Source organism: Marmota monax, unplaced genomic scaffold (genome assembly GCF_021218885.2).
Source record: "Marmota monax isolate L192 unplaced genomic scaffold, Marmota_monax_Labrador192_F-V1.1 WCK01_AAM20220418_F8-fsc00089, whole genome shotgun sequence".
In the NCBI taxonomy this organism is placed as follows: domain Eukaryota; kingdom Metazoa; phylum Chordata; class Mammalia; order Rodentia; family Sciuridae; genus Marmota; species Marmota monax.
Genome location: NW_026694744.1, coordinates 3,117,496 through 3,134,322, shown reverse-complemented (window position 1 = coordinate 3,134,322; position 16,827 = coordinate 3,117,496). Strand labels below are relative to the sequence as shown.

Here is a 16,827-nt window from a genome sequence, read left to right as displayed (position 1 = left end):
AGTCCCAGCACTACTCATGCTTCACTGAATTGAACTTGGTCAACCAGCTTAATTCTTATTTATATTTAAGTGATCAGATTTTTCTAGGTCACATATAAGTGATAGTACTATAGAGAGACTCAGTCACATTTATTGAATTTTTTCATCTTTCAGCAAAAATGGTGATCTTTGATATGCCCTGGATAATGAATGGTGAGTAAATTATTTATGCTTTCCTAAAACAAAATATCAGATTTTCTTTTTTCTTACTTTGCCACATTATCCATATTTCTACAGCTATTTTATAACAAATTGTATTGTTCTTAGTATGTACTCTTAAGACACTAGCACTAGAGTACTCAATGGCTGGTCCTAAATAAATGGGGCTGACATTCTATGCCCAGACTCTGGGGTACTCACTAGTCGTTTCTAAAAACAACCTCAAGATATTCAGTCATTCAGGTGACACTATAACCAGAAGCCTTAATTTGCCATCCACAAACAGGGTACATCACAGAATACAGGCCTTGGCTAGGTTTTCTCTTGGGCTCCAAGTGTTGAAGAAAAAGATGGGATGAATGTGAAATACACCCCAAATCTCTGTAGCAACATGGCCCTTTTGGCAGTGATAATATATTTTTGGCAATATTTTTTTAAATCCATTGAAAAACAATTTACCAACTTTAAAGTGATTGTAATTTTTGTTTTCTCTGAATGTGCACTTTCATTGATGTTTACAAATGCCAGTTACATAGAAAGCAATAGAGAAAATCAACAAAACTAAAAGTTGGTTCTTTGAAAACTTCATCACTTCAACATAATGATAAACCTTTATCAAAACTGATGAAGAAAAATACTTAAATTATTAAAATTTGGAATTAAACAGCAGACATCACTACTGACTTTATCAAAATAAAAAGAACTATATAGACATTATTACTCTAGGTACATATATGACTATATGACCTGTGGGATTCTACATCATGTACAACCAGAAGAATGAGAAAATAAACTCCCTTATATATGGTGTATCAAAGTGCATTGTATTGTCATGTACAACTGATTAAAACAAATAAAAATTAATAAATTATTTTTTAAATAATTATAAGTAAATACCATAAATAATTGTATGCCAAGAAATTAGATAACCTTGATGAAATGGCTAAATTCTTACAAAGATGCAAACAATTGAAACTGACTCAAAAAGAATCAGAATAGAATTTTAACAAAATTAAATCAGCAACCACAAAACTTCCCAAAAAGAGAAGCCTAGGTCCAGGTGGCTTCCTTGGTAAATTCTACGAAATTTTTAAAGAAGAATCAACACCAATCCTTTGTAAACAGTTCAAAAAATAGAAGAGGAGGGGAACACTTCCAAACTCATTTTAAGTGGCAAGTATCACTCTAATATCAAACCCAACAGGAAAAAAAACTACAAACTGTAATCCTTATAAATATAGATGTACCAGTCCTCAACAAAGCAAACAGAATACAGCAGAACATAAAAAGCAATATACACCATGACCAAGTGGGATGTATCTCAAGAATGTAATATAGGAAAGCCAACATAATCCACCATATTAATAGAATGCAGAGGGAAAAAAAACTGCATGATCATCTCAGTAGACACAGACAAAGTATCCAACAAAATCTAGTACCCTGTCATGATAAAAGTACTGAAACTGGGAATGGAAAATGCAGAGTTGGAACAACTGCAAGTTAGATCATAGCAGTCCATAGAAGACCCCCACCCTCACTTCTGGCATAAACTGCAAGCTCAAAGGTTACCACAATCACCCACAGGTTTGATAATTCTCTGGAAGGACTGCTAGAACACATTGAAAGGTATTATACTCAGAGTCACAGTTAATTACAGAAAAAAAAAAAAGATTCATATTAAAATTGGCCAAGGGAAGTTCCAAATGTGGAGCACATTACTTTGCCAGAATCAATGTGTGGCAATGCACATGGAATATTGACAATCATGGAAGCTCAATCAAGCCTCAGTTTTCAGAGTTTTTATTAGGGCTCTATTACATAGACATGATTGATTAACTCATGGTTCATCTCTGTGCCCAGTCTCTCCAAAGGTATATTGACATTGTGTGACCCAGAGCCCCCATCCTAAATCACATGATTGTCTTTCTGCCATTGTCAGTGCCCAACCTAAGTCATATTGTTACAGTGTGATCCAAGACCCTAGGCAAACAAAGACCTCCCAGAAGCTGAGGGCAAGAGCCAGTTCTTTACTACACAGAATTGAACTTGCTTAGCCTGATAAAGGATATCTATTGAAAACCTACAACTAACATCATTTAAATTATATTTCAATAAAGCTATTATCAAAAGTCAAATTTAGCACTTTATATATAAACTCCAGTAGCATAGCTTCAAGCCTGTCAACTCACAAAATTTAAATTGAAGTTATTGATAATTTTAATGTTATGCAAAAGGAAAGCTTAAATCATAGCCAAGGTAAAAATGTAATTTTCTGAACCGCTATTCCATGTTTATCATGCTGTTCTTATTTCCAGTTTTTTTTCCATCGACACTTATGCACATTTAATGCAGTATTCCACTTTTAGTATCTTAAAAATGTGCTTAGACTCTCACATTAGAAATGAAGCTTAAAAAATTAGTATAAGTAAGAAATGGCATGATGGGACAAGATTGTAATTACCAAACAGCTGTGTGTGATAACAGTTTATTCTTGTAGATTCCGTAAGTTCCCCCACAGTTATGTAAACTGCATAGCCTGGGAAAAAGGCAGAGAAGTTTAGAGTTAGGAAGGAAATCTGGGTCCAGGTCACACCCATAATGAAGAGGGCTATTTCCTTCTCTTCCTGATTTCTCCTTTGAGAAAGTTTTTCAGACTGAGGGTTTTTTCAGAACCATAGGAAATGACTCTTCATACTGTTGTGCATTTATCCCCTAAATCACATGGCAGTTTGATTTACTGTCTATAGATCTTAGCAGTTGAGATGTGTTCAGATGTTGATAAGTTTATTAATGAGCATCAGGGTAATTTAATCTTCCTGAATCTTAATGGAACATTTGAAATTCATAAGGGACAGTCACACCATAAATGCCTACAGGAATTGAGAATATTAAGTATCATGCCATGTAAAGATAAATGTTAACAGATCATAGCCCAAACTGGTTTCAAAAGACTGGGGTTAGCATGGACAATGAATCAGCTGATGAGAATGAAAAGAATTTTAATGAAATGACTGTTTTTTCTTCAGCTGCTTTCAAAATTGTGAAGAGTTGGCTTGGCCCAGAAGCAGTGAGTTTGTTGAAGTTTACAAGTAAAAATGAAGTCCAGGACTATGTCAGTGTAGAATACCTGCCTCCCCACATGGGTGGAACTGTAAGTATAGCCCTTGAAATTTATTGATGAAATAACACTGAATTAAAGCACAGCTAAGCTGTACTCTTTCCTCAAGGAAAAAGGAAAAGCAATACTGTGACATACAAAGAAATATAACAGATACCCCAAAGTAGAAAGTGATGGTACAGACATGTTTCAATAAGTTTTAAAGTTGTTAATTTTTAAATGGGTAATTAATTTACATGATTCTTACCTGAACAGTATTCAGTATTCAGGAAAGTATTCAGAAACAAGTCTTTAAAATCTTACATTCTTCTACTTTAAAATTAGTCTCCTCGTACTCTTCCACAGCTAAAATTGTATATTAATTTCCAGGGATGTGTATTGCATATATAAGCAAGTAAGTATATATAATTCTTCCTCCCTCCTTCTTATCCCTTTTAAACAGGTAGTGTATTTATCCACAATTGCACATCTTGTCTTTTTTCTTTACAACATGTCTTAGAGATTATTCCAAACCAATATGTGGCAAGCTTTCTTACTCTTGTTTATGGATTCATAGTACTCCAATATCTAAGGTAAACCACAAATTCTTGAATTTCCTTTTGATGTGCCTTTAGTTTTCTTCCAATTTTGTGTTGTTCAATAGTCTTTTTAATTTAAGAGATATTATTAAGCATATACAGTCAAGTTTCTTTTTTGTTTCATTTTTGTGGTGCTGGGGAGCAAATGAGTGCTCATGCATGTTAGCCAAGCATTATACCACTGAGCTACACTCCAGCCCTCAAGATTTTTTTGAACCAATTTTTACTACTTACAAATAAAGATCATGAGTAAATGGTTGCATATTAAATGTTTAATACTACATAACAGTGAAACTTACTGTGATAGTGCCTTTTTAGAAACCATAAAAACCTATGAACTTGGTATTCAGATTAACTTTATTTCAGTTATTTGATTTTTACAATCTACTTGTATGTACTGCCTGGCTAGCAAAACTGTATTCAGTTAGAATCAAGGAGTGGAAAATGAAAAGTTTGGGGATGTCCTGGGGTCCTAGGTTTTTTTCTTTGATTAGAAAAGACTTAAGTCTGTTGCCCAAGTATTGTGCACTTAGTACTAAAACTAAGTGTAAGTATCTGAAAATCATAGTAGTGATATTGTCATTTTTAATAATTGGCCAATAAAATTGTTGTATCTTAAAATCTGTGGCATTTAGTAAAATTTATTTTCATTTTTACATGTAGAAAAAGACATTATATTTCCACCTTTTTGTTGCTAGTGGTTTATTTCTTGAGGACTACATTCAAAATGGTAGTAGGACTATTATTTCTTGGCATAATCAATCCTCTTTTGGAGGACCATTAGTTATTTTCTAATTTTTTGCCATTATTAATATTGATACAGTGAATATTCTTATAAGTAACTCTTGGTACATGGGTACAGCAAATATTTATATAAGATAAAATCGTAGAAGTGAAATTATTAGGCCAATGGGCACATTTAGCTTTTAATTTTGGTAGCTGTTGCCAAATTCCCTCTAAAGACATTGTACCTATTTACCAATGAAGTGTGAGAGTTGTGCCACATGCTTGCCAACACCTCATAGTCTCATATCTGTAACATTTGCCACTCTTGTGAAAAATATTTTTCTGTGATTTTAATTTGCACCTCTTTTATTATAAGACTGATTTCTTTTCTCTTAGGATCCTTTCAAGTACAGCTATCCACCACTGGTGGATGATGACTTCCAGACACCATTGTGTGAAAATGGGCCCATTGCCAGTGAGGATGAAACTTCAAGTAAAGAAGATATAGAAACTGATGGTAAAGAAACCTTGGAAACAATTTCTAATGAAGAGCAAACTGCTCTTCTAAAAAAGGTAATTTTATGAATAAAAGAAATGGAATCAAAAGCTGTGGTTTAGCCCCAGTTCTACCATAGGCTGGCTATAGGATTTGGGTAGTTCACTTAACTTGTTGCCCTTCCACATCATTGTGTATAACAAAAAAAAAAAAAAAAAAAAGAGGAGGGACAGCATGAGTTGATGAGTAGTGCCACTTCATTGTATGAAAGGCAAAGGCTGAGTCCATGCTTTGTATAAAAATTGTCAAAGTGCATCTGGAAGGAAATGTTTTACCTAATTTTTATTTTTCTAAGATAAGTGATTGATTTAAAGCTTTACCTTGATCTACTTCCTCAACTTTCAAAAAGCACTTAGTTATCACTCTTTCTAGAAGTTTTTAGGGGCTTGATAAAAAGATAAATTTAATGTTATAATTTAGTACAAATTTAAAGACTCTTAAGGGAAGGACCATGTTATATTTTCAACAGTGACATGTTTATAGTGAGCAATCAAGTATATGTTCATGGTCATGTTTAAATTTGTTAAAATATACCACTTAGACATAATAAATGTATATTAAAGATTATAATTTAGATTGAATCAAAATAATGTTTACTCTTTAGCCTAGTGACCTGTCCAAATATCAGTGTGAAACTAAAATGTCTGTATTCTTTCTCTCTCTTGGGATGTGTGTGTGTGTGTGTGTGTGTGTGTGTGTGTGTGTATGTCTTTTAGACTAACCCAGCTGAATCTACTCCCAAAGCAGAAGAAAGTGAAAAAGTTGATTCAAAATTGAAAACTTTCAAGAAACCACTGAGTGTATTTAAAGGTCCCTTATTACACATCAGGTAATCATTGAAGATTTTATTAACTACATTGTTATAACATATCTTGAGGAGGCAGCAAAATTAAAATACACAATTAAGGGTTATCTGGAAATATAAAACTAAGGGTTATCTGAAGACTCACCTTGGTTTCCAGACATAGTAGATATTTATAGCTACCTTCTTATTTATTCCATTGAGTATGTGTACATGGCCCTCATCATACATCAGATAATAAAGGTGAATATTCATATATTAATAAATCTGACATGTATTTTTCTCATATTATCTATGCTTACATAATTAGGGAGATGTCAGAAATGCCACCAATAGAGGCATTTGTTGATTTGCCTTGTAAAGCCAAAAAATGGGTTTTTGACTATAACCCAATTTCAGCACATCTCCATTTTTGTTGCTAGGTTATTTGATCAAAAAATATTAGGATTGGGGTCTGGGGATATAGCTCAGTGACCCTCATCCATGATAATCTAATATAGTATTTCCTGTCCCTGTACTTGAAACCTTCCTGTGTAACTGGTTTTAGGTATATCTCAACCAGACAGAATACTTTTAAAAAATCTGATCTGAGATTCTCTAATTGACAAAATGAGTCTTTTAACACATATTTTGATTACTGTTGTAGTTGGATTTATTTCCACTGTCTATGTATATATGTGAGAAAGATACACACATACATTTTATTTCCCATGGTTTTTCTTTGCCCTTCTCCCATTTTTAAGTTTGTTCTTTTTTGTTCCCATTGTTCCCTCTACTAATTTGTAAGTTATACATTCTGTGTTTTCACGAGAGGCCTGTCAAAAGCACAGATCCTAACCTGTGTCAAGGTTTGACAAGTGGAGCAGGCTAGGAAAGAAACCAGGCTGAAGGAGGACAGCTTCCAAGGCTGCACTTGGACTCTGCCACCATTGCCTGTGCCCGCAACAGAATCACAGAGCACAAGGACCTAGCATATGTCCATCTCTCCAAAGTTGCTTATGGTTTTTAAGCTGGTTACTGTGAGTGACTCAGAGGTGCATAACCTTGCTGTCTTTTCGATGACTTAAGATTGGTCCCTAAAAGGAACCCATCAACCATGCTGTCTTACCAACTTGTCCAAAAGTATGCAGAGCCCTTCTGGGAGAGGTCTTCCTTAATAAAATGTGTTCTATAGATTACAGAATATTCCTCATGTGTAGACATTCCTTATATAAAATGAATCTATTTAAAGATGTATCTGTTTAAAGATGTATCTCAAAATCAAAATATGTATCTAAAGACTCACTTTAGTTTTTTAATTAAAATAAAAACACCATCCAATATGTCCCTCATTGTTTTGAGGCACCAGATATGATTTGACTAATGTGAGTTAAGTGCACAAAATTTGCATGAATTGTTTAAGTTTTAGTGGATCATAGGCATTACATTGGCCACTAAGTAAAATTTGAATTTTGAGGCTCACTGAGTTTACTGCTTGATAAATTCTTCATTTAGTTCCCAGTCCAAATTTATTTCTCTTTTTATTTCTCTCCTCTGTTACCTAGAAAAGCCATTGTACAGAAAGAAGTTTCTGTTATTGAAATATATTCCTAATAATCTTTTTAAAGTTATGTTCTTCTCTGTTGGTATAAAACAAAATGCCCAAGCCCTATCTATCTGTAATTAGGGAAAGTTGAAACAGCAATATCTTCTTTGCTTTGATTATAATCCATATCCTTTTAAGGACTTTAAATAAATGCACCTTAAGATTGTGTTGACTATAGAATTAATTCACAGTCTTTCTTATTCTCTCTTATTTTGCTTTTGATTTTAGGGAAAACAATAGGGTTTCTTAAGTAGCATGCATTAGATCAGTAAGATTAAAATGTGAAATTGAATTAGGTTATTGTTTTGTAGTCTTCTTTTTCAGTGAAATCTCTTTACACAAATAAGCATAAAATATTAACCAAATATATTTTTCAAGCTAAGATTATATTGTCATTTATTCTTAGTAATGCAAATGCCCTATGTTTTTGTCACCACCTAGCCCAGCAGAAGAACTCTATTTTGGAAGTACAGAATCTGGAGAGAAGAAAACTTTAATAGTGTTGACGAATGTAACTAAAAATATAGTGGCATTTAAGGTAAATAGCTTAAGCATATAATAAATCATGAGTGAAAGTGTGAATTGGGAAGTGATTTGAGACATAATGATAATTGAAAGATTGATAGTTGAACAATGAATAATCTTATGCAAAGATTGAACTTGAACAGTGTTTTTCTTTATGATACTTTTAGTCATGTTATATAACCCTAACATACTAGTTCTAACTAAGCAGCACAGCTTGTCTACCATTTTCCTTGGGATCTCTATCTCAGTCTTTAATGCCGCCTCATAATGTCCAAATTATCCCCAGAGTTTAATGGTTATTGTAAATAAAAGCCCAAGAAAAATCACACTTCATTATATGAATAATTTAATTCATAACAACAGTGGAAGAGGAAACTATAAAGTTCCAAGTGCACATTTCCCTCAACTGCAGTATATTCTAGAGTATAATTTATATTGAATACTTACCCAATAATGAACATTAAATGTAACAAGACTGAGTCTGCAACCACCGATATCATATATGTTTCTTTCTTAAATCTCCTCTTTGATTAAGATATAACTGTTTGAGCCAGGCATGGTGGTGTACGCCTGTAATCCTAGCAGCTCAGGAGGCTGAGGCAGGAGGATCACTAGCAAGGCCCTAAGTAACTCAGTGAGACCCTGTCTCTAAATAAAATACATAATAGGGCTGAGGATGTGGCTCAGTGTTTGAGAACCCCTGAGTTCAATCCTCAGTACCAAAAAAAAAAAAGATATAACTGTTAGGATGTTGTAGATGTGCTTTGATTGTCAACTGTGTTTAATTTCTGACTATCATCATACTGGGCTCTACTGTGCATTCTGTTGTATGAATTTACATCACTAAGTGTAGGCTATTAGCAAACAGGAGAAATATTTAGTAAATGGATTAAATTTTTTATTTAAGAGGAAGGTAAGTGAAGTATTTTTTTAGATAGATCAAGATGCTTTAGCCTTTTGATGAGGAAAGATAAAACTTATGCATAACCACCAAGGTTGCTCTGTAGACTCTTTGTTCAGTGATTATTAACTGCTGATGTTTTTTAATCACAATTTTTCATATCTCTGGTTGTACACAAAGTAGAGTCATGCCATTCATGTCTTCATACATGTACTTAGGGTAATGATGTCCATTAAAAGTCATTAAAAGTCATTCCGCCCGAAAAGCATACAGGTTGTTATCATACAGGTTGTTGTGTGACTCCTGTGTTTCCAAACAGGTGAGAACAACTGCTCCAGAAAAATACAGAGTCAAGCCAAGCAATAGCAGCTGTGATCCTGGTGCATCAGTGGATATAGTTGTTTCTCCCCATGGGGGTAGGTTGTCACTGTGGCCAGCAGGTGTGGTGGGAAGCTGAGACATGGGGCTGTTTATTGAGTCTACAGAGATATAGGGCTAGAATGTAGAAATTAGCAGAGTATCAGCAAGCCCCCTCAGCCTTACTCTAGCATCTGTTTTTGCATGTGTGAAATGAGATGGTCAAAGGGTCTCCAAAGCCCTTTCCAGCATTAAAATGTAATTATTTTTTAATGAGTGACATTTTTTTAAAACTGACACCAATTGAAATTGAGTTTCAAAAACAAAAAATTCTTCATTTGGGGGACTTTTTACATGTTTAAGGTAGTTCCCTTTTCTTCTTGTTCCTGAATGTTATTTTCTAGAATAATGCAGTAAGCTACACTTCCAGCCTCTTGTGAAGGTTCCTGTTCACATGCTAATTGCCCTTTTGGAATGCAGGTTTAACAGTCTCTGCCCAAGACCGGTTTCTCATAATGGCTGCAGAAATGGAGCAGCCATCTGGCACAGGGCCAGCAGAATTGACTCAATTCTGGAAAGAAGTTCCCAGAAACAAAGTGATGGAGCATAGGTAAGCTTTTTGTCATAGGCTATCAGATGTGTGGAAGAATCAGAAAGAGAAATGTACCTCCATGGGGGAGGCACCGTCCCTTCCTTCTTAACCCTGGGCATGAAGGACCTGGAACTGCTCAAGGAGGCCCTGATAACAGAAATTCTGTGGAAATTACACATGCACATTTCTGACCTATAAACCATGTTTCCAAAAAAGCTCATCTTGCCTGTGAGAATGAGTGTTGCATCATAGGAAAGAATGAACTTAAATAGTCACCAGTAAAGCAATACTGAGATATACTTGAGTATTACCACACTAAAGAGCTCTCTGCAGCCATTCAAAGAAGCATAGCAAATTTGTTTGTTCTGACATGGAAATATATGTGTGATATGTTATCAGAAAAGAAACTAATCACAGAAAGAGATGTATAACACTATCCTATATAAAGGGGCTTAGTATAGGTAGAGGGTAGGTATATACATATACATGTATGTATATGTCAGGTTGTAACAAAAGTCTTGAAATGATATACAGAAAAGAAAGAGAAGACTGTGTTGTAGTTTAGTTTTGCTTTGTTTCTTTTTTAATTGGAATTATGATTTATTGGAGTGTTCCCAGTTTGCCCCCTAGGGGACACTTATCAATGTCTAGAGACATTTTTAGTTGTCACATCTTAGGGATGGGGTGAAGTGAGCATGTAGTGGGGGAATCCAGGGATACCACCTAACCTCCTGTAGTATACAGGACAACCTCAATTCCTCCAAATCAAGTGGAACCAAATGTCAGGAGTGCTGAGGTAAGAAACCCTCAGGACACTCAGAGTAGCACCTGAAGGAAATTAGAGTGAGCCACATTGGTAACTGGACAAAGACCTTTGTAGGCTCAGGGAAGAGCAAATAAAAAAGAATTATGCTTGGTCTGCTTGTGTTCCTACAGCAAGGAGGTCAATGTCACTTGACTCTAGTAAGTGGAGAGTGCGGGCAATGAAAATATAGGGTACAATGAGATGATAGGATACCAAATAACTGCTAGTGATCTGAGTTTAAGAGGAGAAATACTTACTTGGTACTGAGAAGAGCCATGAGGTAATCTGGTTACTTTTCTTAAAGGATCCTTCTGGGACTGTAGGAAATAGTGGCCAGATGCAGTGGCGGCCATGCTTCAGAGGTTACTCTGGAGTAGTGCCTGCTGTGGGCCAGCACAGTTCTGGATGCTTTATTTTCATTCATTCATGGAGTTCTGAAGACTACCCTAGGAAGGCGGGAAGGATTTTTCCCACTTTAGAGATGAGGAGCTAATAAACCTATTGGTCACATCTGAGTAGATTTTTCACAGAAGGAGTTGAAAGAATACAAGTGTGTCTAGAACAGAATAAGCAAGAGGTAAGAAAGAAAGTAGGAGAAGCAGGAAGGGGCCAGAGAAGGAGCTCAGTCCCCTACTACAGAAACAGAGGTAGATCTGACCTGCCTTTGACAAGATCATGCTGTCAGTGATATAGTTAATAGAGTCTAAGAGGATAAGAATGTACCTAGGGAGATAGGTGTTATTTTAGTTGGCCCAACAAGAGAGGTGAAAGATTAAGCCTATCCTAAAGGAGTGTTTTGTGGTCAAATGGAGGTGGACAATCAGCAGAGTTAGAAGGGAAATCAGGCGAACTCTGCCAAGTCATCAAAGCCCAGTGAAGAGAATGTGTCACCAAGTAGGAATTGACCAGTGGTATCCAGTAGTGCCTTGTGGGTCAAGAAGGATGAGGTACAGCATGACCAGTGCCGGTTGGTGGTGACATTACAGAGGTCACTGATAACCGTACACAGAATAATTTCAGTTGGCAGGAGCCACATAGATGAGAGGAGGTAAAGAAATGGAGGCTGCTGGAAAATCTGCGCTGGAGCTGTCTTTGGTTAGGAAAAGAGTACAGTGGCACTTGGAAAGAGGACTGTGGCCTTGATAAAGGGTCCTTTTTAATAAAAGAGATTTGAACATTGCTTAAAAACCAGGTTCTGAGACCATTAAAAGAGGAGAAACCAGATGTATAAGATATATCATTAGCAACGCAATTCCTGAGAATGCTAAAAGGAGCAGGAGCAGAGGGATGATTAGCCTCAGTCCCAGGGAGAAGAGGAGAAAGGAATGCAGAGGGAGACCCAGTTTCCAGTTGTTCCAGTTGTTTTTGCATGAATTAATTACACATTTAAATTTCAAATTATATTTCAGGAAGACCTACCTTTTTTGTATCAAGAGTTTTTTTTTTTTTTTTTTTTGGTGGGGGTTGGTTTGATTAAATGTGTAGATGTGGGAAAAATTTGAAAGGTTGATAAACACTGGTATAAAAGGTATTAAAGATTAATTTGAAGTTCTTATGAAACAGTCCCTCAAAATGAGGGGGTGGTTTTGGCTTTGTTATATATGATTTGCCTTATTTTCTTTGCTTTTGGTTTTACCTGTTCCTTGTGGCTTGCTTTCCTGTAAACGTCAAGAGGAGATCACTGTTTTCTCCCAGAAAGTGGGAGGGCAGTTTGGTGATGTGGTACTGAGGCCCAAGTAAAGCACTATCTCCTATCTAGAAAGGTTGACTGCCTTCAAATAGTAATATATCTGGATGAATTCTACTGAATACCATAAAAAGTTATTTTAAAAAGCTTTCCATTGAATCCCATGGAGTATTAAACAGTATCCATAATCTTTTGTGTTCTTAAGATGCTCAAAGAAGGCTGGGGGTATAGGTCAGAGGTAAAGCACTTGCCCAGCCTGTGGCAGGCTGTATGTAGGTTTGTAGCACCAAAAAAAAAAAACAGAGACCGGAAGATAAATAGATAAATACACACTGAGCCATTACCTTAAGTGACCCTGGGGAAAGGAATGATGTCTCTGTCTGTTACATAGACTCCTGTGTTTAACTTTTTCATTTTATATTTTAATTGGTGAGAAATTTTACTAAAGGTTTTAAGACGTTGTTTTCTTTGTATTTTCATAGGTTAAGATGCCATACTGTTGAGAGCAATAAACCAAACACTCTTACATTAAAAGACAATGCTCTTAACATGTCAGATAAAACCAGCGAAGATATATATCTACAAGTAAGTATACTTTCTTCCTAACTGAAACAAGTTGTTAATGCTAATCAGCATTAGAAATGCACTTTTCTCCACTGACAGAAGGGAAAATCTTTGACATAGACGCGGCAAAAGTGCTCTCTTCTTTGAGAAGAGAAGCCAAATTAGAAATGGTAAGAGGTGAGTTACTTTTGGAAATCTAGCCTTTAAAAAGCTCTGGCCATTTTAATTTGGAATAGAGATCGTGTGCTTTGCTTACTATCAAAGAATTCCATCTTGCAGAAAAGGGTACCAAGTAGCACATATAAATTTGAAAGAGACAGAAAGGTACTAGGGGTGTAGCTCAGTGGTAGAGCACTTGCCTATCACCAAATTTGAACCAAAGCCCTGGATTTGAACCAGCACTGCAAAAAAGAAAAAAACAGACAGACAGAAGTGCTCTATTTCTAAGTAGTTTAAAGGTTTCTGTGCCTCCAGGAAGTGATTGCTGTGCTCCTGTCTCAACTAGAAAATTGTACCTTTTGAAATAAGAGTAATCAGACACACATCTGTCCACCAAAGAAGTCGAAAGCCTCCTTGGATTTCTAGCTCTCAGCCTTTCTGAATAGATGGGCCCCATCCTGTTCAATGTTTGGATTTCTAATACTCCTATTTGTCATTCTTATGATTAATGATTGTTTTTATTGATATAAATCTTTTTCCTCTTCAGCTCAATCGTTTACTAGAAAGCAATAGGAAGCTTGAAGACCAAGTTCAGCGCTGTATCTGGTTCCAACAGCTGTTACTTGCCTTAACAATGCTCTTGCTAGCTTTTGCTGTCTCTTTCTTTTATTCATTGTACAGTTAAAGTGGTGGTGCCTGATCAAAAACATGGCTTTTTCATCTGTTATTTGGAAAAAGTAACAGACCCCAAACTACTCGACCAAGCTACTAAAAGTATTGCACATCTCTGCTACCTAAAAGGAAATATACAGCACTTAAAGGGGTACAGCACTTACCTGTCTTGAAAACAAATTGTTCGAATAAAGAAATGCTGGAGAAATTATTAGTGAGTATAGCTAGTTAGGAACGTAAGTAAAGGTATATGCATTGTGTAAATTAATAGCTTAAATGTAATTTATTTTTTTCCTTTTGATTCAAATACTTTCAAAGCTTAAGTTTTATCATGTAAATACATTAGCTAAACTTAAAAGTATAAGTAACATGCTTTGTTGCAGCCAAAAAATGTAATCTGCTTTTTTATGACAAAATTATTATAGCTGAGCCGACTTACTAGCTTTTCTATACTCTGTATATAAAAGAATCTGTATATTGAAAAAGAAAACATACTTAACAAAGTAATTTATGTAATCATGACTTTGTAAATTTGAGAAGCACTTCCAGATGATATTCTTTTGGAATGTAAACCTATTCAATGCCAAACCACCTTTGCCTTTGTTTCTCAATGTTCCTTAACAGCCTGCCTTTTATTAATCCTGGACTTTTTAATGAACAATTTCATTTCAGTAGAATTTGGAAAACTAAGTGTGGTTGGCTCTTTGAATTCTGATAGTAATGCCCAGAAGGCAAGTCTCTCCAATCAGTCCCCCTTTCCAGTCATCTCAATGCAACTTCGTGTTGTTCATTATGGCTGGACGTTAAACTTTTCACCTAATTTATTATGAAAGCCTGATCCTCTGTTCTTCCATCTTCGCCCTCATTCCAGAGCAAAGGAGTCTCTGTGGACCACAAATTGCACTGTCTTCACCCTCGCTTCTAAATGAAAGACATTAGATAACACTTTTTGAAAAGTTAGTTTTTCAAGATGCTAAGCATTCTGATGAATTTGTAGTTCAAAATATTCCTTGTTAAAATCAACCAGTTTAAAAAAAATTACAAAAGACTGGAGTATCTATAAGGGTGAACAGAAAAAAAAATGTAGAAGAGTAAGTTTCAGCTCTCTTAGAGAGTAAAAAATATAACTCATGATGGACTGTAAAACCTTCAGACCAGGACTAATTGACTGACTTGTTATTCTGCCATGGGTATAGAAATACCCACCCAATGTGGTTCCTAAATTCCTGAAGAGATACACCTTGCAGAAGCAGAAGCTAATGAAATTAGTTTTCTTTCTCATTAATATACCAGTTTTAGTACCTTTTGGTTCACATGTGTACTTTATATGAAAGAAAAATAGTCTGCTTGTAAAATAAATTTGAATTTTGATTGAGCCATGTTTGGAGATTTATTTTATGAAATGTAGTATTGTTGGCTTTCATCTTGAAGAAGTTGAAAAACTGAGATTTGGAGAATGATAAATAGATTTCCTTCAAAATTGGCACAGGAAATAAAACCTTAAAAGGACACTGGTGTGATACTTTGTCTTAATTTGAGCTTTTCTGTTTCAGTTTGCCACCTCCAGATGTGAAAGGGACTGCAGTCCACCCTAAGTACTGTGCACAGTTCTCCCTGTGTATGTGCACAGTGGCTTCCCCTTACATGGTATATTTGGGCCTTAATATAATTTCCAAAATTATTTGTGTATGCTTTTCTGTTCCTTGGCAGATTAAATGAAACAATTAGCCAAGTTTGGAAATGTATTGTCGTAACGGTGTCCCTTTAATGTTTCATATGAAAATTATGTTGACTCACTAAAATATCCTTGCTTGATATGTAGTCAGTTGAAATTAATATATCTTGTTAATGTTTGTGTGTCTATTAAATGTGACTAAGCAGAATTACTGAAAATTGACTATAAAAGCAAAGAATCTAAACTTTTTTAATTGTCTTGATTAATCATATATATTTACATTTGAGTTTTTGTCTTTCTTTGGATTTAATTACAGTCACATGATTATTGTTGGAACTCAAATCAATGATTTTATTTTTAATCATGTCATTACATGTTTATGACCAAATTACCAAGGACTTTCATTTAGATTTAGATTTTTTTTCACTTGGGAATGGAAATGAATAAATTTTCCATGAAAACATTAATGAGATATCATTAGCTTGATCTGCAAGTAGCCTAAAAATGCAATTGCTGGTAATCCTAGCCTCAAATTTAATAATACCATAACTGTTTTTATATCTTGCCACTAATTTTGACTGGATTTAATAGCACTTTATTGTATAATTACAAAAAAATATATTCCTAGAATTGTTGCCAGTGTAATTTCTCTAATGTTCAGGTGCTTTTCATATATTTTCAGTATTTTTATTACTATATTGGTATTTTCTTTGTATAAATTGATCAAAAGAACATGTTTTCTATTTTAATATGTTTTAGAAAAATAATTACATTTATGAAATAAATATCATCAGGAAATTAAAAAACTCTGGTCTCTAATTGATAAAGCATCTTAAAGAAAATCAATGTTCAAACTCACTCTGACCTTTTAAAGATCATAGTAATTCCTTTTGGATCTGCTTTGCATTTTTATAAGGACAACATTTCAGGCCTACAAAGATACAGTCCTGTGCAGGTAAGCCTATCCTTTAGTGTGTCTTGTTTTTCCTCATCCCTGTGTCTAGTTTGGCTGCTCTTCAAAGCAGTGCTTAGCAGTGGACCCTCTGTCATGACTTGGTTCTTATTATTGAACTCAGTGAATCCAGATTGTCCCATTGTTCCCCGGTTCTAGTATCCACACACCTTCCTGCCTGGTGAGAGTAAGCAGGAAGCAGGCTAAGGAGGCATCCTGCTGGCTGCCAGGCACGTGGATGATGGGCAGTGTGGCATTGATTGCTCCCAAAATCAGGATTGTTGGGGAGGGGCACAGGGAAGCCCAAACTGCTGGTGGAAAGGGTTGTTGATGTTGGTCCCTAGCCACTGGAAGGCACAACCATCCAAATGGGAA

At 35.3% G+C, this 16,827-nt stretch overlaps 1 protein-coding gene across 2 annotated transcripts in view; it reads left to right on the top strand.

Annotated features, from left to right (window-relative positions):
- Mospd2 (motile sperm domain containing 2) overlaps positions 1–15,200 on the top strand; it is a 42,704-nt gene extending 27,504 nt beyond the window's left edge. The window contains exons 7-15 of one of the 2 annotated variants that reach the window (XM_046424310.2): positions 154–192; positions 3,225–3,349; positions 5,017–5,193; positions 5,893–6,005; positions 8,005–8,101; positions 9,309–9,405; positions 9,827–9,956; positions 12,913–13,015; positions 13,835–15,200. In XM_046424310.2, the coding sequence (XP_046280266.1) occupies positions 154–192; positions 3,225–3,349; positions 5,017–5,193; positions 5,893–6,005; positions 8,005–8,101; positions 9,309–9,405; positions 9,827–9,956; positions 12,913–13,015; positions 13,835–13,894 (941 nt within the window). In that variant the 3' untranslated portion in view covers positions 13,895–15,200. Of the gene's footprint in view, positions 1–153; positions 193–3,224; positions 3,350–5,016; positions 5,194–5,892; positions 6,006–8,004; positions 8,102–9,308; positions 9,406–9,826; positions 9,957–12,912; positions 13,016–13,700 lie in introns of both variants that reach the window. The other variant, XM_046424309.2, reaches the window with a different exon arrangement.
- The last annotated feature ends 1,627 nt before the right edge of the window (positions 15,201–16,827 follow it).